Source organism: Schistocerca nitens, chromosome 2 (assembly GCF_023898315.1).
Source record: "Schistocerca nitens isolate TAMUIC-IGC-003100 chromosome 2, iqSchNite1.1, whole genome shotgun sequence".
Lineage (NCBI taxonomy): Eukaryota > Metazoa > Arthropoda > Insecta > Orthoptera > Acrididae > Schistocerca > Schistocerca nitens.
This window is the reverse complement of record NC_064615.1, coordinates 745,698,154-745,723,585: the sequence shown is the minus strand read 5'-3', so window position 1 is coordinate 745,723,585 and position 25,432 is coordinate 745,698,154. Positions and strand designations below refer to the sequence as shown.

At 41.1% G+C, this 25,432-nt stretch overlaps 1 protein-coding gene across 3 annotated transcripts in view; it reads right to left on the bottom strand.

Annotated features, from left to right (window-relative positions):
* LOC126236971 (DNA repair protein REV1) overlaps positions 1–25,432 on the bottom strand; it is a 146,776-nt gene that overhangs the window by 55,988 nt on the left and 65,356 nt on the right. For all 3 annotated transcript variants that reach the window (XM_049946678.1, XM_049946680.1, XM_049946679.1), the window contains 3 exons: positions 9,757–9,875; positions 9,035–9,602; positions 2,610–2,736 (listed from right to left, as the gene is read on the bottom strand). In XM_049946678.1, the coding sequence (XP_049802635.1) occupies positions 2,610–2,736; positions 9,035–9,602; positions 9,757–9,875 (814 nt within the window). The remainder of the gene's footprint in view (positions 1–2,609; positions 2,737–9,034; positions 9,603–9,756; positions 9,876–25,432) is intronic.

The following is a 25,432-nucleotide window of genomic DNA, read 5'->3' as shown; positions in this document are numbered from 1 at the left end:
ATTTCTCAGTCAGTCTCAACTCGCACAGTGCACAAGCTGCAATGGTGGACTCTTGTTTTGTCAAATTACCAATATGAGATTGTATATCAGCCTACTTCTAAGCATGCCAACACAGATGCTCCTTCTCGCCTCTCCGTTGGCCCTGATTCAGGATTTGACAAGTCCTTTGCTTCTTGTTGCTACACTGATGCACAACACACAAATGCTTTCCATAGCTTTCCGCTTAATCACTGGATAATTGCCCAGGCCACAGCTGCAGATCTCGATTTGCAGACTCGGTTGTGCTACACCTGCACTGGTTGGCCGTGTTCAGCCAGACAAATTTGTAGCTTTGTGGTTCGCCGATATTTTGCTCATTGGCACACCCTTGCAGTTCACCAATGTGCCATTGCTCGGCACCCATAATGACAGGGTCACATGTTGTGGTTTCCTTGGTTATCCAGCCTGATGTACTTCATTTGCTACACCACAGTCACTGGGGCATCATTCGCACCAAACAGGTGGCGTGATGTCATTACACTTGGCACTATCTATGCTCAAACTGAACAGCTGACTTCTCAGTGCCAAGCCTATGCTGAAAATCAGTCAGCTGCACCTCAGCAGTTTTTTGAATGGCCCAAACCTCAAACACCTTGACAAGGTCTACACTTGGGTTTTGTAGGTTCTTACTGGAATGTAAGTTGGGTCATCACCATTGATGCTTTCAGCGAATTTCCCTTCATGGTTCCTATGCACACTATTACAGCTCGTTCAACAGTCCAGGCCTTGTAGTCAATCTTTTGCCTTGAGAGATTGCCTGAAATGATTGTGACTGACAATCGACCTCAATTTGTCTCTGCCAAGTTTGAACAGTTTTGCACCACCTAAGGCATCAACCTCATCATGAGTGGGCTGTTCCGCAATCCACTGGTGAAGTTGAATGATCTTCACATACATTTAAGCAACAGAAGCTCTTCTTGTTTTCCTACTGTTCCCTGCCATGTGACGGACCATCGTCGGCACAGTTGTTACATGGGCAGAGCCATTGCACTTTGCTTTACTTGCTGTGCCTGCCAGAGGAGGTGGTGCCCACTCTGTCCACTCAGGCAAATTATCACACAAACAAATCAGTCTTTTACAGATTGCATGGGGCAGACGGAGGCACTGGGAGTGAGGCATCATTGTAGAACTTATTGAACATACTATGGTTTTACTGCAGGGACTGAGAGGATTGCTAAGATGCCACCAGAATCAAATTCGTCCATGTTAATTGCATGATCCTGTCGCACGCCTCGTTGCATCCAGCTACAAGGGGCCCCATGCTATTGGTGCTGGACCTGGAGCCAATGCAAGTTGACACCCTTTCACAGTCATCGCCATCTCAACAGCCATCATCGCCTGGAGATGGACCCCTCTTCTCAGTGGTTTTCCCACATGCTGCCTTGAATCTCTCTGCAGTCATCAAGATACCTCCAACTTCATTTGCTCCTCCGTCTCTGATTGTGGGTGCATGCCCTCTGCCCAATTTTCAGCTGGTGTTCTCGGGAGGGCTCAGGGCATATGCTGGGGCATGGGTAGCAGCTTGGCACCAGCCTTCGACTGCAGTCTCCTCAATGCCAGTTGCATCCAGCCATCACCTCCCCCCCCCCCCCCCTCGCTCCCCTGCCCCTCCCTTGTTGTTCTTTCATCCACATTACATGGTGAGGGTCAGGAGGTTGGAGGGTAGGTGGGAGGGATATGGTACCATAGATTGATACCGTCCACTGGCGTCACACAGCTGGCAAAGGAAATGCACGTTTCTGACAATCACTGATAAGAGGTTGTGCAGGAACCCAGTGGATCCAATGGTGTGTGCTCACTGTGCCGTGTCTTCAATGCTCCGACTACAAGTGCCTGCTGCCACTGCAATATAGGATGGGCAGCAGCAGCTACAGACCCCAGCCTCTGTCGCAGTCTTTGACAGTCTTCAGTATTTGCCAGTCTTTGACAGTTTGCTTGTGCATTAGTAACAGGAGCCTCACACAGCACGGCACCTGTGTTTGGTTCTTTTGATAGCTGGACTGTATTGCTGTTTGTTCTTATTATGTGTTTGTTAATCATGTCTGCTCCTTTCCAGCTTCAATATGATGTCAGACGCTGCACCACTCTGAAGCCCACCTCTCCTTACCGTTGTGTATGAAGTAGTACACAACAGTACTCCTTATAGTCTTAACTACATTCCTTGCCACACAAGATTTTTCTGGAGGTAAACACTTGAACATAAAATACATAAAAATGTTTGAGAAGAGATTTTGACATTTATGGATTCTAATAACTGAACATTTCACATTTATCAAGCTTAGAAATGTACCATGAGACAGTGTCATAATAACAACTATGATGAATAAACAAAATGTCATATGAGATGACCAGCAAACTCCCAAAAATAACAAGTTGCTGCCAACAAGTATATTGCATTACTATTTTCATCATCATCATCATCATCATCATCATTGCAATTCTGCGACGACAACAACAAGCAAGAGAAAAAATTTTAAAAGCAAATGTATGCTTGCTACAAAAAACCTAAAAAACTGGATGGAATAATTTTGGTGTACTTCTACAAAAAAACAGCAGAGAACTTCACAAACCATTATTTCCCTTAACTGGATGGATAACAAGATCTATTTTCTGCTGCCGACACTTCTGATACTTTAAATCTTCCTCTATCTCCATGCGAACATCATCAGGAAGAGCGGACAGAAAATTTGGATCGACCTGAAGAAAAGAGAAAAAACAACACTACAGCTCATAAAAACATATAAAAGTTACAAATACATATACTTACAATAATAAAGTGCATTAGCAAACCAAGCATGTTGCACTAGAAATGATGTTATCGAAATACTTTAAATCCTTTGTCGTTTGTGAAATTATTTTCTTGGACTGAACCTTAATATCACAAGCTGAAACTAATTAGACAGTGCTTAATTCAGCAGAGGAGCACTTTTATATATTCTGTTTGTTTCAAAATACAGACTTTAAAAAAATTAAACTTTTTGTTCTAAAAGCAGAAAAATGATACTTATGAGGTAACTATTTCATTCCAAAATGAGAGAGAACACTATAGGTGAGTGAGAGAAATGAGAGGGGTTATCTGAATTCAGTCAGCAATTTTTCTGGTGATATGGTCTGCAGAAAATGATTGTTCACTTTAGCTCCTCATCTACATCTACATCTACATCCATAGTCCGCAAGCCACCTGATGGTGTGTGGCGGAAGGTACCTTGAGTACTTCTGTCGGTTCTCTCTTCTATTCCAGTCTCATATTGTTCGTGGAAAGGAAGATTGTTGGTATGCCTCTGTGTGGGCTCTAATCTCTCTGATTTTATCCTCAAGGTCTTTTCGCAAGATATACGTAGGAGGGAGCAATATACTGCTTGACTCTTCCGTAAAGGTATGTTCTCAAAACTTCAACAAAAGCCCATACCGACCTACTGAGCATCTCTCTTGCAGAGTTTTCCACTGGACTTAATCTATCATCTTCATAACGCTTTTGTGATTACTAAATGATCCTGTAACGAAGCACACTGCTCTCTATTGGATCTTCTCAATCTCTTCTATCAACCCAATCTGGTACAGATCCCACACCGGTGAGCAGTATTCAAGCAGTGGGTGAACAAGTGTACTGTAACCCACTCCCTTTCTTTTCGGACTGCATTTCCTTAGGATTCTTCCAATGAATCTCAGTCTGGCATCTGCTTTACAGACGATCAACTTTATATGATCATTCCATTTTAAATCACTCCTAATGCGTACTCCCAGATAATTTATGGAATTAACTGCTTCCAGTTGCTGACCTGCTATTTTATAGCTAAATGATAAGGGATCTATCTTTATATGTATTCGCAACACATTACACTTGTCTACATTGAGATTCAATTGCCATTCTCTGCACCATTCATCAATTTGTTGCAGATCCTCCCGTATTTCAGTACAATTTTCCATTGTTACAACCTCTTGGTATACTACAGCATCATCCGCAAATAGCCTCAGTGAACTTCCGATGTTATCCACAAGGTCATTTCTATATATTGTGAATAGCAACGGTCCTATGAAACTCCCCTGCGGCACACCTGAAATCACTCTTACTTCGGAAGGCTTCTCTCCATTGAGAATGACATGCTGCATTCTGTTATCTAGGAACTCTTCAATCCAATCACAAAATTGGTCTGATAGTCCATATGCTCTTACTTTGTTCATTAAACGACTGTGGGGAACTGTATCAAATGCCTTGCGGAAGTCAAAAAACACAGCATCTACCTGGGAACCTGTGTCTATGGCCCTCTGAGTCTTGTGGACGAATAGCGCGAGCTGGGTTTCACACGACCGTCTTTTTCGAAACCCATGCTGATTCCTACAGAGTAGATTTCTAGTCTCCAGAAAAGTCATTGTACTCTAACATAATACGTGTTCCAAAATTCTACAACTGATCAACGTTAGAGATACAGGTCTATAGTTTTGCACATCTGTTCGACATCCCTTCTTGAAGACGGGAATGACCTGGCCCTTTTCCAATCTTTTGGAACGCTACACTCTTCTAGAGACCTACGGTACACCGCTGCAAGAAGGGGGGCAAGTTCCTTCGCGTATTCTGTGTAAAATTGAACTGGTATCTCATCAGGTCCAGCGGCCTTTCCTCTTTTGAGCGATTTTAATTATTTTTCTACCCCTCTGTTATCTATTTTGATATCTACCATTTTGTCATTTGTGCGACAATCTAGAGAAGGAACTACAGTGCAGTCTTCCTCCGTGAAATGGCTTTGGAAAAAGACATTTACTATTTCGGCCTTTAGCCTGTCATCCTCTGTTTCAGTACCATTTTGGTCACAGAGTGTATGGACATTTTGTTTTGATCCACCTACCGTTTTGACATAAGACCAAAATTTCTTACGATTTTCTGCCAAGTCAGCACATTGCACTTTACTTTCGAACTCATTGAATGGCTCTCGCATAGCCCTCCTCACACTCCATTTCGCTTCGCGTAATTTTTGTTTGTCTGCAAGGCTTAGGCTATGTTTATGTTTGCTGTGAAGTTCCCTTTGCTTCCGTAGCAGTTTTCTAACTTGGTTGTTGTATCACGGTGGCTCTTTTCCATCTCTTATGATCTTGCCTGGCACATACTCATCTAATGAGTACTGTACAATGGTTTTGAACTTTGTCCACTGATCCTCGACACTATCTGTACTTGAGATAAAACTTTTGAGTTGAGCCATCAAGTACTCTGAAATCTGCTTTTTGTCACTTTTGCTAAACATAAAAATCTTCCTACCTTTTTTAATATTTCTATTTATGGCTGAGATCACTGATGCTGTAACCGCTTTATGATGGCTGATGCCCTGTTCTGTGTTAACTGTTTCAAATAGTTTGGGTCTGTTTGTCACCAAAAAGGTCTAATATGTTATTGCCACGAGTCGGTTCTCTGTTTAACTGCTCAAGGTAGTTTTCAGATAAAACACTTAAACAAATTTCACTGGTTTCTTTGTCCCTGCCACCCCTTGTGAACATTTGAGTCTACCAGTCTATATCTGGTAAATTAGAATCTACACCCAAAACTATAACATGGTCGGGAAATCTACTCGAAATATTTTCCAAATTTTCCTTCAGGTGTTCTGCCACAACAGCTGCTGAGCCAGGGGGCCTACAGAGACATCCAATTACCATGTTTGAACCTGCTTTAACCGTGACCTTCACCCAAATTATTTCACACTTCTGATCTCCGTCAATTTCCTTCGACACTATTGCACTTTTTATCACTATAAACACGCCTCCCCCTTCACTGTCCAGCCTGTCTCTGCGGTATACATTCCAATCTGAGTTTAGAATTTCATTACTGTTTACATCTAGTTTCAGCCAACTTTCCATCCCAAGTACTATGTGGGCATTGTGACAGCAGTTCTGGACCTTTCTATAGACACTCCTGCAGTTTACTATTAACACATTAATATTGTCATTCCCTGTTGCATTTTGCCTACTGCTACCTTGTCGCGTCTCAGGAGGTGTCTTGTCAGGCCTAGGGAGGGAATTCTCTAACCTAAAAAACCCACATGTGCACTCCACACATACTCTGCTACCCTTGTAGCCGCTTCCTGTGTGTAGTGCACGCCTGACCTATTCAGGGAGACCCTACATTTCTCTATCCGATAGTGGAGGTCGAGAAATTTTCACCCCAGATCTCTGCAGAATCGTCTGAGCTTCTGGTTTAAGCCTTCCACTCAGCTCCAAACGAGAGGACCGCAATTGGTTCTGGGAACGACACTACAAATAGTTAGCTCAGATTCCTGCTGGTGAGTGAGGCTTTCCGCCTTCACCAACTCCGCCAACCACCTCTATGAACTGAGAATGACCTCTGAACCCTGACGACAGGAGTCATTGGTGCCGACATAAGCAACAATTTGCAGTCGGGTGCACCCACTGCTCTCTATCGCCGCTGGCAGGGCCTCCTCCACATCTCGGATGAGACCTCCCGGCAAGCAGACAGATTGAACACTGGCCTTCTTCCCCAACCATTCCACTATTTCCCTAAGAGGATCCATCACCCGCCTAACATTGGAGCACCCAATCACCAATAAACCCCTCCCCCCATGTGCCTGCTCGGATCTTGCTGAAGGAGCGGCCACATGTCCACTCACAGGCAGAGCGGGCGATGCCACATGGCCAGCCTCCACATTGCCTTCCATCTCGTGCGACGCGAACGCCGTTGAACCTGCAACTCCCCTTGGGGAGAGGGTGGCCCAACCACGCCTGGTACTCGCGAAGATGTCTCGACAGCAAGGACTGTGGGTGAAGCATGTAACACCTGGGGTGTACCGTGCGACGCACCAGACTCCCCTCTGTCGCTGCACTCCGAGGCAGCAGCCTGAAGATGGCTGAATGTAGCCATCAGCACGTTCAGCTGTTCGCGAACAGTAGCCAGCTCCTCCTGCATCCATACACAGCAGTCACACATCCTATCCATTCTAAGCAATCAACAATTTACTGTAGAGAGATAAGTAATCAACTTTTAACTAGACTGCTTATTTACTAAAGGCGGCTGACAGCTGACTAAACTGTGGTTCCTAGACACTTCTTGTTGGAAACAATGAAAATAAGCACTAACTGTCTCTGGACTGTATTCAAAACAAACACGAAATCTATGGAACACTATTACTAGTACTCGAAAATTAAAGCTTCCTAAAATCTAAAACACAAGGTAAAAGAAGTAACAAGAAATAAAAACACAGTTAATATTTAAATTTTCTTTCTCTCAGCAGAAAAACAATATTAGATTTGCAAGAAAAATTTATACTGACACTGAATTTTGTTGCAAACAGTGTTAGTTGGACGTTAAACGCATTTTCCACAGAGTTACATTTATTGCAAAAATGGTCAATGGCTAAGTCAAATAATTTTGTAGCTGGAGATTGATGCTGACAAGGCATATGAACGGCCAATAAGACATTGTAATAAATAATAAACATTACTGGAAATAGGAGTTACATTATGATGTTTCCCTATTTGTCCTAATAGAACAGTCTTTATCTACAATTGCATAAAAAAATGCAAATCTGATGTTATATAAGTCTATGATTATGTTGTCAAGATGACAACTACACACCATTATATGTTTGCTAGTGAACATAATTCACTTCCATTTCTTTCTACGCTAGGCATATATAAGTTTTCCAGAGAATGGCAGATGGTTGAGAGGTGCATTAATGAATAAAGAACATAACAGTGTAGGCTTGTTTTCATGGGTATATCTTGGTAAATCAGTGTCAGTACATTAAACTGAAATTCTAAAGCAAAATGTACAATATCACACAATTCTCTTAATGTTGTGCCATCAATATGGGGTTTTTCAACATGGTAGTAATTTCATACATCCATAACAAGATTATTATGTTGTACCAAAAGCAGTGTACTAGATTAGAAGAGGTGAAGGTACAGTAAAGCTGTTCTCAGCTCAAAAGCTAATTTGAACATCACAGTGCTTTACTAAGCACTTTCTATTGGAGTTGGTAAGCCCTTGCCTTCCTTTGACCTCTGAAATGACACACTGCCAGTCATACAAGTACCTACAGTTTACTATGGATCCTGAACAATGGTGAAACTTGAAATTTTGCACTTATACAAATTATTGTCAGAGATGAAAGAAGTGATAAATGACAGGAAAAAATCCTAGTAACACAGAAGGACTGAACTCCAAATTTTGAGACTTGCAGCCTGAAACATACTCAGCATATCCAGCAAACCACATGACGTGTCAAGCACATAATCATATATTGAGGAAATGTAAGTGATATTAAATGATTTCAGTATTACATAGGAAATACTTTCTAATGTTATGTTAAATTTTGAAGCACATTTGAAAATATTTCCTATTTAAAACTATTATCATTCTTTGCCAAGCACTGACTGAAAATCCAGTTAATTTTTTAAAATGATTTGATACTACCTGCAACTGTCATTCTTTATTTATTTGTTGTACTGTTAAACAATTCCTGCAGCCCGATAAACAGAAGCAAGAAAAAGTCAGTGCATTAACAGTTAGTTAAAGGACAACACAATATCAAATCTCATCATAAAATATGCTAGGCTTCATACAAAATTACTGCACAAAAATTCAACAATGACATACTACACCATACTAGTCTGAGCACAGTGTATTTGAATGCTATCCACTGTCACTATGTTTCCGAGTACGGGATCAAACTGTTACGAGTTAGTTATCATCCAGTTGCAAAAATTTTGAAAACATATATACTATCTTAAATACATATAGTTGATGTTAACAGTAGAACTGACAATAATTTGATATGGCACAAATATTAATGTTTGCTTCTTATTTTCTTTTTGCACTTTTAATGGACTGGATTCTATAAAGTAATTAAATAACAGTATATTTATTTCTTACAGTCAGTCAGTTCCTCCTCCGACACACACACACACACACACACACACACACACACACATGTACCAAATATTTTAAGGCAGTTATTAAAGCAGGTTACCAAAATTTGTTTTTCATATGTACCTGATACACCTCTTCATTCACAGATAAATCCTTTAGTTTTCCTTCTGCAGAATGTTTCGGAGAAACAAGATGCTTATCTTTTGTTTTTGCGTCAGTTACGTGCCTTGAATACATCAAAATTTCTTGCTGAATATCCTCTGGTAGCTCTGCAAGAACGTTCTTGTCGACATTGGACAACATTGATGAGGGAGTGCTGCAAATTTCAGGACTGCTTCTGATAATGCTTCCTTTACTTTTTTCTTTAAAATATGTGTCAATTTTACCACCAGGCACATCGGTCACTGCTCTTTTACACACACAGTCTTTGAGACTTTCCTGCATCACGTTTTCTTCATTAAGATTAGGACTTCCTACAACTGACACATTCTTGTTTGGTTTACTGTCATTGATAGAAATTTGTTTCCTGCAATCATTAATAGAATTTTTACTTGTTGACTTTGGTGCTAAAAATTTAGAAATCTCAACAGATTTAGATCCCAAGCTTTTCTGCAGTCGAGATATTTGTATGCCAACACCTCTGAGATCATTTGGTTTCGCTTGAATTTGTCTGAAGATATTTAATACCTCCCTGAAAGAAATAATGATTTTTCAAATTGTGTAAGTAAATTTCCCCTGAAAACTGCACACTGTAACCACATATAAGACACATTTTGTGTGAACTGCACTGAACACACAACGTACACAGCATGAAAACAAAAGAGAAGCACTACAAAGACACTCACTTGGCAATTGCATCACCACCATCTACAGGAATTGGTACTGTAGATGATCTTGTTACATGGTCACAAACACCGTGTCCCATGAACTTCGCTGTTTCAACAGGAGCTTCATTAGCTCGAATCTGAAATGATACAAGACTAATAAATGTCTGTCTCATTTTGAGAATGCTGCAGTAGATAATGTAGGCAAGAGAAACTTCTACTTACCCAGCAACAGAGGAAATATGCAAAAACAAGATGTGGCAAAAATGATAGCTATTGAAAATAGAGGTATCTTCATGTGGCAGGAGAGGGAAATGAGTTGGAAGAAATGGGACTACATATACTAGGTCTACAACTTTGCTTCCGCCAGTTTTTCCCGAAGTTTGGGGCTTTTATTGAGAAAAACTTACGAAAAATTATGATTCAAAGTATTGCCCATTGGTGGCCACTACATTCTCTCATCTTTCGGATAGCATATGAATCCTGTGGCAGAAGAACTTGGCGTCTTTTGTCAGGATCCATGAATCGATTCAATTTTGCACTTGTTCATATGATCGGAAGTGCTGGTCAGACAGACTGTATGCCACTGACTGAAAAAGGTGGTAGTCAGAGAGAGCAACATTTGGAGAATACGGCGGGAGGGACAGGACTTCTCATTTCAACTTTTCCATGTATATTTTGATGGGTTTTGCGACATGGGGTCCAGCACTGACCGACTACAAAATTACCTTTACATGTCTATCACTATATTGCGGCCATTTGTGTTTCAGTGCTGGGCTCGAACGCATCAATTGCTTTCAATGATGATGTCCTATGACTGTCTTCATCTGTTTCAGTAGCTACGAAAACATTCTGTCTTCCACTGCCAAGCCAGTCCTCGACATCAAAATCACTGTTCTTAAGGCGTTCAAAACATTGGTCTTACCCAGCATTTTAAGAGACACAGCCACACATTTCTTCATGTTAAAGCAGAAAATTAAAACTTCCCGCAAATGGCAAGAAATGGGTACATGAGTTGACGTACTTAATCGAGAATAACCTTATGATGCAATCACAAATCGACTAATATTCTTATGGCATTATGTTTACAGATGCCTAACCTTACTGTATTACACACATGACCAACCACCTGAACCCCATTTGCCGCTACTGCCGTCTATTGAAAAACGGCGGAAGCAAAGTTGTAGACCTAATAGAAAAATTTTCTTCTTCTATAAATCATCTGTGTGACATAGATGCTGAAAATATATTGAGGCAAAGTATTGATTGACACACACACACACACACACACACACACACACACACACACTATATATGTGTATTTTTTCCATCCCAATGATGAACTACTACATTTGAAATTTTCAGCACACATGGTATGCGTAAGAGAAGACATTACAGGTACACTTCAAAAACATCAATTCTTTTCTCTAGATATTGGTCAAGGGTTCAGTTTTTGCACCCAACGAGGAAAATGGAGTACACCAGGTGACAAATCATTTGAGTTCTCAGTTGCAGACTAAGATCCAATCTTAGGAAACAGAAAGCTCTGCAGTGATGTTATTAATCTATTTAGAGCTTTCAATGATAAATTTGGGTCAAAAAATAATTTTGAACCTTGGAACCAAAAACACAGGCAGAGCAATTTAATATGTGTCTTTAAAGTTAATGTTACATTGCTTCTGAATAGCAGCTTTCAGAGTTGGCAGTAAAGCTTAATTTTGGAGAGTATGCAGATACTGACTGGCGGAAACAGTTTAATAGCACATTCACTGCATCCATTATGATCCAGGATTTGCCTGATAATTCTATCAAACACACTAATAAAGAACGGCTCTTTTGTTTAATAGTTCCGGCTCCATGGAAGTCAGCATGGGAAAAGACTGTGGCCAGTACACAAGAACGCTGCTAGCAAAGTTTGAGGAAACAAATACCATTTCTTCATGTAGACTGCGGAATTTCAACGTGTCTTCACATGTAATGCAACTTTCAATGTTTTTCCTTTGAGAATTCCTCTAATTGTTTGATGTTGTCTCAAATGATATCTGGTATTTACCGACATTAAGACTTTAACAATGTCTCTAATATTCTACATTAAATTTCATATTTTAATCTGATACTACAAGTACTTAATGAACATATGTTTTGTGACATTTATTTGAAAGGGTGTGTGAAATACTGTCATTACTTACCTCCAACACATAGCAAAGATTGTAGGAAGTAGAATTACAAAAACTGGTACCGGTATATCATGCGAATATGTAAATATTATTGATACACTGGCATATATGTGTAAACATCAGCAATGTTGTTAAAATGAAATATTGAAAATGCTGATGCAATGTCGCCATCTATAAATGAGACTATTCACTGCTTATGTAGGGCCAACACAAGGACCCTGCAGCACAGGAAATGTACAAGGCAAAATGAGAAGAAAATCAAATATTAACTGGTAACAACAGCAGAGACTTGAAAATTTAAACGAGAAGGAGCCAAGAAAGAAAACAGAAAATACAGATGTGTGGGAGGAATGAACTAGAACTGGAAGTACAGCATTAGATATCAATAAGATATCTAACACGAGGACTTATTACAGATTTAAAATTCAGAAGACAGTTGTCTCACAAAAAAATATTTAACAAAGGATGGAGAATGACACCCTCTCCAGAAACAGATATCTAATGCCTTGACTCCCCAGTTATCAATCGCCTCTCACATACACCCTGATAGGCCACAAAGGAGTATCTCTTGTGACTTACTACTACCCAGGACTGGAGCAACTGAATCATATTATCTGCTACAATTACAACACCTTGTCATATCCAGGAATGCAGAATACTTCCCAGAATGGTAACCCATCAGCCACCCCATCTCTGCAATATCATCTATCAATATCTTTGTAAGTCCTTATCCACACCTGTTCCCAACTCCCTGTGAAAGACCTAGATGCAAGACCTGTATAATAACATCTGCCTACTATCATCTACTCCAGTCTGTCACATGTATTTCCTATTCCCATCAAGATGGGAAAAGCATCCAAGTAATCTACTAACTTGGCTGCAACTACTGTGTTAGCAAGACTACCAGCCCATCTATCAGTAGCCATGTCTTTTGCAGTTCATGTCTAGGGATTGGAATATTTTGCAGAAACAATAGATTAGGGGCTTTTAGCAAAATAATATGGAATCAGTGATTTTTACGAGATAGCACGAAAATTGTATTTTGTTGCATAAAAATGTTATACACTGGGGGTGGTATGTTACTAATATTATTAAGTGATGGTTATTGAATGTTAAAACTGCATTTGACTTCTAATTTCCTCAAGGCTGAGGTCGTTGTATAATCTTAAAATGACAGTGCACTTCTCACGTAACAAATTTTGTTGAGAGGATGAAAACAGCACTGAAATAGGCAAACTACAATACCAAATTTGGCAAAAATAACATGGAATTTTCCAAAAAACACCAGATCTGACAAAAAATTATCAGATTTGACAAACAAACCAAATTTGGTAAAATAAACAGCAGCAAATTTTGAAAAAAAAAAAAAGAAATGCTGAATTTTGCAAACACATTAAACTGAATCTGACAAATAACACCGATTTTGACCATAAAATAAAATGATTTTTTCCTGTCCCTATTCATTGTTGGTTGCCCTTGTTCATTCATACAGAACTGTAATGTTCCGCTGTATATATGATCACGCTATACCAGCTAGATAATGAAGAATTGTGAATTGGATTGTGTTTTATTCATCTCAATACGTACATTTGCAATCCATTTGGTTTGCGTACAGGAGACGTCAAAAATTTATAATACAGCTACAATGATTTTTAAACTAATAAATAATAGCACAACAATAAATAGTAACAGTATAACGATATTTCTTGGAATATGTAACACATTGTATCAAACTCAAATTTCCAGTGTGTCCTCCATGAATTCATCTACTGAGTAACAACATTTCAGTGTCAGTACCTCATACAGCTTTCTTTTAAGTGGACCTAAATTCGTCTGCATCAACTTGTTCCCTTTTAATTGATTACAAATTTTCATTCCCATGTATTGTGGTCCCAGGGCATACAGTCTGAGGCGGTGGGAGGGGAGCATACAATTTCTTTGTTTCTAGTATCATGTGAATGGACAAAATGGTTTCCCTCAAATAATTCATGTCTGGTGTACAAAAATATAATAATCTCATACATGTATAGGAATGACAGATTTAATATTTTTTAAATTTCTTGGTTACAGGATTTAACACCTAGCTCCGATTTGATGATTGACCACACAGCCGTTGTCTTACTTTTATGATTTAATATTAGCCTGTTATTTGCCAGTTGTTTTGCTGCCTTGATAACTCTTTTAAATATGGTTTTATACAGTCTACCATATTCAATGAAATCAATATCTTTATTATATTTTAGTTCTCTGTGCAGTTGCCTTTTCCTTACACTGGTAATTTGTATGCCCTAGGTAATCCACTTTAATTTATTTGTCATTTTATTGCTGCAGAGTCTAGATGGAAATGTTTCATTAAAGACGCCAAGAACACTATTTAGGAACTTCTCAAAGTTTTCATCACTTGAGTCACAATGATCAAAAGGCCTTGTGTTCTCTTTTAGCTTATTACTAAATATTAGCAAGTTTTCTTTGCTAAAGTTCCTGCTCATAAGGGTTCTTATACGTGAAATGTTCCAATCTGTTTGTGGCAGCTCAACGAACAATGCACAATGTCTGAAATACCTAGATCCAGGCAAAATTTATACACATCTTCATACATATAATTAGTTAGAACATTGCCGATACAGGTTGCTGATTGGCCATTGTCTCTGCTAGATTCAAAGAAATTCAATTTGAAACCATATTTCTTGACTAAGTCAGTGTATCTTGAAGCGTGGCTACTATCACATGTGATATCAATATTAAAATCAGCAGCTATTACTTTTTTTCTCTACAAAGGTCTTCTAGCTTAATTTGAGGCTTACATAAGAGTAGTTCTGTTATTGACGTCCCTGGAATTCTGTATATTGAGATTATTATAACCTTTGTTAGTGAGTCCACTACTTCCATGCAACAGCTCTCAAACACACATTCTTCATTTAAATAATTAAAACAATTTCTGGTCTCATAATTTATACCACTATGTAGGAGTATACATCAGCCTCCACGCGACTTTTTTCTTCTGCAAAAGCTACTTGCTAATCTGAAGTTCCCTATTTTGTTAAAAATTTTAATTGTGACCTCAGTAAAACAGTGTTCATTTAAACAAACAACTTTAATATTTGCACATTCTGACAGAATGATTTCCAATTCGTCTATTTTGGAGCTTTTATTATTTGAAGCATCAGTTTAAACCATTTATATTCTAGTGGATGACATATCTACTTTGACTATTACTTATAGACTTTGGCACATTTCTTGCCAGATAATGGATTGGTTTTGTCTTTCTTTGGCAAGAGACTTTGCACTTAGAACTTTGTCGAGATCAATAAAAATGACTCCTAGTTTATTGCACTGTTCTCTAATACTGCCGTTTATTCTCGGCACATAGCTGTCACTCACCGATCTGTACACAATGCCACTGATTATTATCCTGGAATTCATGTAGAATCTTCTGGCCGTTTGGATAAGGTTCCTTGCGTGGTTTACAATTTCTTCTTCGCTGTTGTTTCAGAGCAAATTTGTTCCCATATGGACAAAAACACGTTTTGGGTTTCTGCTACACTTATCTGCCACGTTCTCTCTTGAGTTTAAGATGCTGTTTAGGTGTGTATGTAATTGATGCATCCTAATTCATAGTCGAACATCACTTTTGGAGTTTTGGACGACTACGTTTTTCAACAATGAGTCACTTATAATAAAGAAAGCTTATAAATGAGTATAAATTTCAAATATCCATCTGCAGACTACAAGTAAGCCTCAGAACATTACTGACAAAAATACACGACGTCAATGGCAAAGAAACGGTATACGATTTGGAACGTGGAATGTAAGGAGTCTGTACAAGACAGGAGCTGCAATCAGTGTGGTCAATGAAATTCAGAGGTACGAACTAGACCTAGTTGCACTGCAAGAAATCTGGTGGGACGATGCTGGGAGCATTGATGTTGAAAACTGTACAATTCTGTATGGAGCTTGTGAACGAGGTCATCTGTTAGGCACTGGTTTCTGCGTCAGTAAGACGTTGGCCACTAATGTTTCAGAATTCATTTCAGTCAACCCAAGAATATCTGTTCTAACACTGGAAGTAAAGCATATTAAGGCGACTTTTGTGAACTGTCATGTTCCTACGGAGGACAGCGAATGTGAAGTGAAAGACGAGTTCTATGCACAGCTAGAGGCAGTGATGGACCCTATACCAAATGGACACCTGAGGATTCTCCTTGGTGATATGAATGCCAAGGTTGGGAAAGAACAAATATTCCAAGACACAACAGGTAGGCACAGTCTACACAACCTAAGCAATGACAATGGAGTTAGGTTCATCAGCTTCGCTACATCATTAGGGTTGTTCATCTCCAGCACAAACTTCCAGCGGAAAAACATACATAAAGGAACGTGGGTATCACCAGATGGGAGAACTGTAAATCAAATAGACCATGTTGCCGTTGATCTCAGAGCCAAGAGATGGGTGTTAGACGTTAAGACAGCGCGGGGTGCCGAAGGTGGGAGTGATCATTTCCTGGTCAGAGGCCATTTAAACATACAGTGTAAAGGAAGAACGGGGCCTAAGTTAAAAAGAGTGGAAAGGTACCATGTGGAGAAACTGAAAGATGAGGCAACGAAGACCAGATACCAGTTGCAACTTAGTAACCGCTTTGAAGCACTCAGTGAAGTGGACGCGAATCAGGATCTCGAACTAATGTGGGGAAACATCCAGAGCTCAGTTAGGGATACAGCAAAGGAAACACTCATGGGAAACCCAGTGGGCAAGAAGATCTGGTTTGGAAAGGAATGTGCAGATGCTCTGGAAAGGAGAAAGGAAGCCAGGAACAAATGGCTGAAGGGGACAAATCTGGCACAGGCCAAAGCACAATTTGAGGGAGGTCCGAAAGACTACAAAAGCAATTCTGAGAAGAGTAAAGAGGAAATACATAACGAATATCATCACTGAAGCAGAAACAAACTTCAGAGGACAAAAGACGAGGGAAATGTTTCTGACGGTGAAGTACCTCTGCAAAGGTCACCAGGCCAAGCAGAAATTTGTCAAAGATTCCCGTGATAAGATCCTGACGAACGATAGGGACATAGCTGAGAGATGGAAAGAGTACTTTCGACAGCTACTAAATTGTGATGAACCCGAACTGCAGTTTGATTTCCAGTACTCAATTACAGCAGATGCAGACTATCCCCCACCTACCCTGGATGAGATAAAAACAAGAATCAGACACCTTAAACAGAATAAGAGTCCAGGTGAAGATGGAATACAGGCTGAAATGATCCTGGCAGGAGGAGAGAAACTTGCAGAAAAAATACACCGACTGATACAGGCAATATGGACCAAAGAAGAACTACCAGGAGAATGGAAAACAGCTCTGATTTGTCCAATACATAAGAAGGGCGACAAACTGAAATGTAACAACTATCGAGGAATCGCCCTGCTTAACATCTGCTATAAGATCCTGTCCAATTGCCTCATACATAGAATTCAGCCAGTGGCAGAATCAGTGATTGGGGAGTACCAGGGAGGTTTCCAGCCAGGACGGTCAACTGTAGATCACATCTTCAGTCTCCGGCAGCTCACTGAGAAACTGGGTGAATATGGTAAAGATTTGCATATTTTATTCGTTGATTTTAAGAAGGCCTATGATTGCATACATCACAAGAGCCTGCTCAACTGTTTAAGGGAGTTTGGCATAGCAGAGAAACTCATCAATCTGATAAAGATCTGTCTGAACGAAACACATGCAAAGGTGAAGATGGGAAATCGCATAACTGAGGAATTTGAAATTGTGACAGGACTCAGGCAAGGGGATGGGTTGTCCCCTATCCTGTTCAACTTTGCCCTCGAGAAGATCATACCCAAGACCTTCCAAGAGAACGAAGGGATTGAAATCGAAGGAAAGAGACTGGCATACTTAGCCTATGCAGACGACATCTGTTTACTCTCTAGGTCGGAAGAGGAGTTGTAGCAAATGACCAAAGCACTAAAGGAGGCTGCCAGCAAATTTGGGCTAAACATAAACAAAGCTAAGACAGAGTACCTCGTTATGACGCGTGCTCATTGTCAGACTGCTGATCATCTACAATCACTGCAGGTTGGGGACCATTCCTACAAGAGAGTCCACGAATTCAAATACCTAGGGGCACTTTTCACTGAGAACTCGTCATGTGAAGCAGAGATCAATGCCAGAATACAAGCAGGAAACCAATCTTACCACAGCCTAGCACAACTGCTTCGGTCCAAATCTCTCTCCAGACAATTCAAGATTCGACTGTACAAAACCCTGATCCAGCCTGTTGTTCTACATGGCTGTGAGACATGGAGTATCCGGAAACAGGACTTCCATAAGCCCCTTGTTTTTGAGAGAAAAGTGCTTCGGAAGATCTTCGGTCCAGTTCTGGATGCAGATGCGGGGGAATGGAGGATCAGATACAACCAAGAGCTTGAGGAACTATACCAGCAGCCCAACATAGCAGGAACTGTCAAAGCCAAACGAATGCAGTGGGCCGGCCATGTGGCCCGGATGGAGGATCACAGATGGCCTCGGAAGCTCCTGGATTTCACACCTACAGGAAAGAGACCACCAGGGAGACCCAAGAAGCGTTGGAGGGATGGACTCCATGTAGATTTAAAACAAATGTCAATAGATGTGGACGAATGGCGGATAGCAGCAATGGACAGAATACAGTGGAGGAGGAAACTTGTAGATGCGTGTGGTCCACTGGGCCTGATCACGTAGTAGTAGTAGTAGTAGTAGTAGTAGTAGTAGTAGTATCTGCAGGGATCAATCAATACATCAGCCTTTGGGCATGTGCTAACAAATACTACAAAGGACTGAAATATTCATCTCCTGTGTAGCACATGGACGACACTGTAGTTCTCAATGTTTGAGGACAATCACTTTCATAGGTAGCTCCTGACAACCTGTGAACAAGGTTGTTTCTCGCAGAAATCTGTTTCTTGGTATTAAGGCAGTGTCTCCTGCAGGCCAATGTATAGTGTAGGGTTACACACACATATTTTGTGGTAAAACAATACTCCAGCTCTCAGCCATTTATTTTGATTCTATTTCAATATTCAGTTAGGTTGTTCACACATTACAAAGTATATTTCCACTTCTTCGAATTTTGGACACTGTTTTGTTAGATGTAAGTCATCAGCACACATTAATTTCTTTCTACTGTCAGAAAAAGACTGGTCCTTAATATAAATGTTGAAAAGTCATTGGAGGAAATCATCTTATGGTTTTCTCCATTTTCTTTGAAGAAGATATTCCACCAGGTCATAATCTCTACTGATTTGACACATTTTGCTGAGCAACGGCTCATGGTATATTTATCGCAAGTGGCCACTGACTTCGCAACAATGACTCCTCATCTATTTTCGTTTCTGAACTCCACCTTTGGTTCAAATCATCAATCACTAAGTAGACAGCTATTTTGATAACTTGCATGTCAAACAGATACAGAATTTTTAAAAATGAAACACACACTGTTGGCTAATGTGGGTCAACAAAAGTGACAGCAGCAAAAATTATATCTGCAGGGTTATAAGAATAATAAATTTTATAAATATAACCAGATACACTGTAAATTACTCTTTATACAATCAGCTGTCTTCACTGCGTTGCAAGAGTACAAAAAATTGTACGGTACATAAGAAAGAATTTGTGGTTGCTCAGAAACAAATCTTAAAAATGGCTCTGAGCACTATGGGACTTAACAGCTTTGGTCATCAGTCCCCTAGAACTTAGAACTACTTAAACCTAACTAACCTAAGGACATCACACAACACCCAGTCATCACGAGGCAGAGAAAATCCCTGACCCTGCCGGGAATCGAACCCGGGAACCCGGGTGTGGGAAACAAATCTTAGTCCTGATTATTTAGTAACAGGAAGAATAAATATTAATATGGGGAAAAATAAGGTGTAAACATCCTGGAACTTCCAATAAATAAAAAAGCTAAAAGTTCATAGTTGCATAAGGTGTAAACATTCTGGAAATTACATTAAATAAAAAATCTGAAAAAGCATAGTGGCATAATTTGTTAGGGAATAAATATACTCACACAACTTCAGAGAGAGAGAAACTTAACAAAAAATGTTACTTCAGAAAAGCTGTAAAAATGTTATAGCATAAGCAGAAAAGCCGATACATGGATATACTAATAATTATTCTTCCTTTGAAAAATAGGGAAAGGAACAAGGAATAAAGAGGACAGGGGGGAAGGGGGGCAGTTATTCTGGTATACTGCCCTCCCATCACAGCAAACAGTAATATGGAGAGTACAGATGCAGATATACTAGATACCTCCTACACGTTTGAAGACTGCCTCAACACTAAGTATTGTAAAAACTGCATGAAACAGTAAAGAATAAAAGTTTAGTTATGCCTGGAGTTCTCACTACCAAAAGAACAGTTGTGGCATGAATCCACTATCCATATGATTGTTTTATTGCAAAGTGATCTCAATTACCAGAATGAGATTTTCACTCTGCTGTGGAGTGTGCACTGATATGAAACTTCCTGGCAGATTAAAACTGTGTGCCAGACCCGTCCGGCACACAGTTTTGATCTCAATTAATTTTGAGCATATAGAGGATTTTGAATACATAGGGGCTAATGTTAATAAAGAAAAATCCATATCAACCAAAATAAAAGCCCATATTTTAAGTGGAAATAGTTACTATTATACATTTAAAAAGCTAATAACATCTAGGATAGTAAATTGACAGCTCAAAATGACTGAATATAAAGCAAACAATGTGCAACAAGATAGACTACTACTTACCATAAAGAGAACATGTTAAGTTGCAGACAGGCACAATTAAAAGCATTTACACAAAGCTTTTGGCCACAGCCTTCACCAACAAAAGAGAAACAGAGAAACACTCACCATTCATACACACAAGCAACCACACCTCATGCACACATTACTGCCAACTTCCACAGCTCAGGCCAGAATGTATCTATCACATGGAATGGCAGCAGAAGTCTGGAGGGGGGAGGAAAGGGGAAGGGACAGTAATGTACGGGTGGGGAATAGATGAATGCTGTCTGATGGAGCATGCAGGGACTAGAATACCAACAGGCACAGCATCAGGAAGTTGTTAGGCAGTGGGCTGAGGAAATGAGAGAAAGGGAGAGACATGTTAACAGAGGGTGGCAAACAAAGAGGCTGGGAGATGAGAATGGGGAGAAGATGATAGGACTGAGGGGGTGGAAACTGTTGGGTGGAGGGTGTGGGAACAGTACGTTACCGTAGGTTGAGGCTGGGAAAATTACACGAGTGAAGATTTTGTTTTAAGGATAGCTCCCATCTGTGCAGTTCAGAAAAGCTGGTGGTGGAGGGCAGGGTCCAGGTGGCTCAGGCAGCCATTGAAATCAAGCATGTTATTCTCAGCTGCATATTGTGCCACAGGGTGGTCGACTCTGCTCTCGGCCACAGTTTGACGGCAGAGTTCATCCTGGTGGGCTGCTGGTTGGTAGTCATACCAATATAAAAAGCTGTGCAATGGTTGCAGCAGAGCTGGTAAATGACATGGCTGCTTTCACAGGTGGCTCGGCCCCTGATGGGGTAGGATAAACCTGTGACAGGAGTGGAATAGGAAGTGCTGGGTAGGTGGATTGGGCATATCTTGCGCATGGATCTTCCACAGGGATATTATCTTTGTGGCACGGGGTTGTGATTAGGAGTGGCATAGAGATGTTGAGGAGGTTGGTTGGCCGATGGAACACCACTTCATTCGTATACCATCCCTTCAAAGGGGAAGTAGTTGTGGAATAGGATAAAGTTAGTCAGGTGCATGAGGAATGAGGTAGTGAGTTTGGAGTCTGAAGGACTTGGGAAAGGTAGTGCTCAATAATGGTAAGGTCATGGGCATGACCATGGGCTGACATACTACTGCCATCTCAGGACTCTACCATCCAACCCCTATCGTACCCACAGTGTTCCTCCTTGTCCACCCCTTACAGCAGCTAAACCCTGGCTATCTGACCTTTTCAACTTGCCGCATCCCCCGCAACTTCCTACCAACTCTCCAAAAAATCCGGAGCCAAAACATTCCCTTAACATTGTTGTTAACCTTTTCACCAATACCCTCAGCTCCACAGGAGTTTCAGTCCTATCCAAAGGCCTTACACTTAGCCCTACACCCAAACTTAACCATGCTGGACTTGTCAAAGACCTACTCTCCTCCTCTCAATCCCTGCAGTGGAAGCACTTCTTAATCGCCAATCCCTCCAACCACACTAATTCCAACATTAAACCCTGCCCCCTCCAGTTCATACCACTACTCAACATGGCACGTGACAAGGACACGTTTGTACGGGAACACGACAACAAGATCTTTAGCACCCATGCAAAAACAGATTGAGATGAGTGTCAGTAAAATACACAAAACACAAAGATAAAACAGCACGTAAAACACAGGTAACCAAAGCTGGAAAACTACTTGCGCACCAGTACAGATCCGCGGAACGAAGTATTGTGTCAGTAGTAAAACATTAACAACAAAGGAAGAAAGTGGTATAAGGAGCTAAAACAATACAGCAGATTGATGTGGCTGCCTGACCACGAGAATAAAGAAAGGAGAGGCCAGCTACTCTGCAACACACTAAAACAGCCTAAAAGTTTAGACCAGAGTCCAGGCACATCACACAACTTTAAAACCTTAGTCACATTCGTCTCATCATCAGTTAAAATAGAGGGCAGATCCCCTACAATATTTGCATCTGCCCTTGCATCACAATATAAAATGCACTCCGCTAAAATATGGAGGAGAGAGATGTGCATGCCACAAGCAACACAAAACGAGGGATCCTCTCACCATAGCAAAGGTGTGAGAGGGCAGTGTCCAATTCTAAGACACGTTAGGGTCACTTCATCCTGCCTGAGCAACTGGCAGGAGGAACGCCATGGCTGGGTTGTTGACTTCACCAAACGCAATTTATTGGCCGTCACAGCCAGCCGTTCCTCATCCCACAACTGCATACACTTCCTGTGTAGTACAGAAACGACAGCCTGCAAGGGAACAGAGCACTATGCCACATCCTGTCCTCTGCAGGCCTCCTTGGCAGCCCAATCGGCCTGCTCATTTCCCCATATCCCTACATGATGTGGCACCCAGCACAATGACACCTGCTTACCCTGCCGTTGGAGCAAGTACAGTTGATCATATACCAGCCGGACCAACCCCTCAGCTGGGTACAGGTTCTGTAACGATTGTAAGGCACTAAGGGAATCTGAGCAAATGAGAAACCATTTGAACAGAATGCGATGCATCTGCTCCAGTGCCTTAAGGATAGTGTGGAGCTCTGCTGAGAAAACGGTATGCTCATCAGGAAGGCGAATCCTGGATACATGGTCGGGGAATGTGACAGAGCAGCCAAGGGTATTCCTTTCTTGGAGCCAGCAGTCTACACTACTGTGAAACTGTGATGCATATCTAAAATGTTAAGAAAACACAGGCTGAAATGTAAAATCTGACATACAATCTTTCTTAAGATTCATCAAGTCTAAAATAAGTCCGGATCTCCAGAGAAGCCACGGTGAAAATCTCCTCCCACCGCGATGCAAAACATAACAACCAGTCACACCCATCTCTGGAAGGGGGTCCTATGCACGAATGCCATAGGGCCTCACTGCCTGTTGTCGATTATGAAAAAGCCTTTTTTTGCAGGCTGAGCAATGGTATGGTAGGTGGGTAGGTAGGGTATGGACAGTGTTTTATATGCCTGACACACCGTAAGTAGCTGTCGCCTGACGTGAAGTGGCAGTTCACCAACCTCTACCCAGAGGCTTGGTATGGGGCTTGTTCTGAATGCCCCAGTGTCCAACCAAATCCCTTCATGGCGCACCATGTCCAACATCTTTAAACAATAGGGTCTTGCAGACCCATACACCATGCACCCACAATTGAGCCAAGATCGCACAAAGGCCCTGTAAAACCAGAGCAGACAAGTCCTGTCTGCTCCCTTTGTACTGTGGCTAAGACATTTTAAAATACTTGAAGCCTTAAGTGACTGTTTTTCATGTCCTTAAGATGTGGTAACCACATAAGCTTAGCGTCAAATATGAGGCCCAGAAAATTTACTGTGTCTTTAAAAAGTAAGGACAGTGTCCCTCACCCTCAACTCAGGCGAGTTCAAAATAGAACAAGAACGGCTAAAAAGAACACACAGACTTCTCAGTGGAAAACAAAAAACCACACTTCTGCACCCATTCATCCAAATGTCGAAGAGTAACTTGCAACTGAAGTGTTGTTGCTGTGAGGCTTGAAGAAGAGCAAAACACAGAGAAATCATCCACAAACAAAGAACAGTGGACAGGACTTTTCACTATGGATGTAATGCTATTAATAGCTATGCTAAAGACAGTTACACTTAAAACGCTACCTTGAGGGACACTGTTCTCCTGCTCAAAGCAATCAGACAGGACATCACTGACTCGGTATCTAAAATACTGTGGCGAGAGGAAGAAATTAATAAAAATGGGAAGACAACCACAAAAACCCCATTCATGAAGCTGCTCCAGGATAAGGAGTCTCCAAGTAGTATCGTAGGCCTTTTGATGTCAAAAAATAGAGCTAGGTGATGCTGGTGTAGGAAAGCCTGTTGTATAGCTGCCTCCAGGAGGGCAAGGTTATCAAAGATGGAGCAATACCTCCTGAACCCACACTGAAAGTGACTAAGGAGTTGCCCAGATTCTAAGATCCAGAAAAGATGACTGTTGACCATCCGCTCTTCCCCATACAACTGAAGTGTTGTTGCTGTGAGGGCAACACTATGGTAACTACTTGGGAATGTATGACCTTTCCCAGGTTTTAAAAGAGGAATTAAAAATGCCTCATGCCACAAGTCAGGAAAGTGACCTGACACCCAAATGATATTAAAAAGTGCAAGGAAGTTAGTTTTTTCACCTTGTGAGGTGCCGCATCATACTGTAATGGGTCTTGTCATGACCAGGGAATGTGTCACGAACCACACACAATGCAGACTCTAGCTTCCACATGGAAAATGGGCAGTTGTAATCTTCATCAGAGGTGGATCAGAAGTCCAAACTACAGCTCTCAGCAACCGCGTTATGGTGCTGGAAACCTGGATCCTGATTGGCTGTTGCAATAGCTGTGGCACAATATGCCGCCATAGTCTGGGCAATGTCTCACAGACTGGTTTGGAGAATGCCGTTCCCCATTACAGCAGCCATGGGGCACCTGCCTCCTCTCCCAGAAATTCTCCTGATGGTCTCCCATACAACGGAACTTTTGGTGGAATGATTAATGGTGTTCAGAAACTGTTGCCACAATACCTTCTTGCTCACTCGAATAATTTGGCGACACTTTACCCTCACGACTCAGAAGGCTGCAACATTCTCTGCAGTTGGCTGACTCTTGAACCTATGCAGAGCCATGTGCCTGGTCCTGCTTGCAGAGTGGCATTCGGCACTCCACCAAGGGACAGGTTAACTCTTCTATTGTCCAATAGACTGTGGAATGGATGCTGCAGCGGCATGGTGAATCATTTTGGCAATATGAT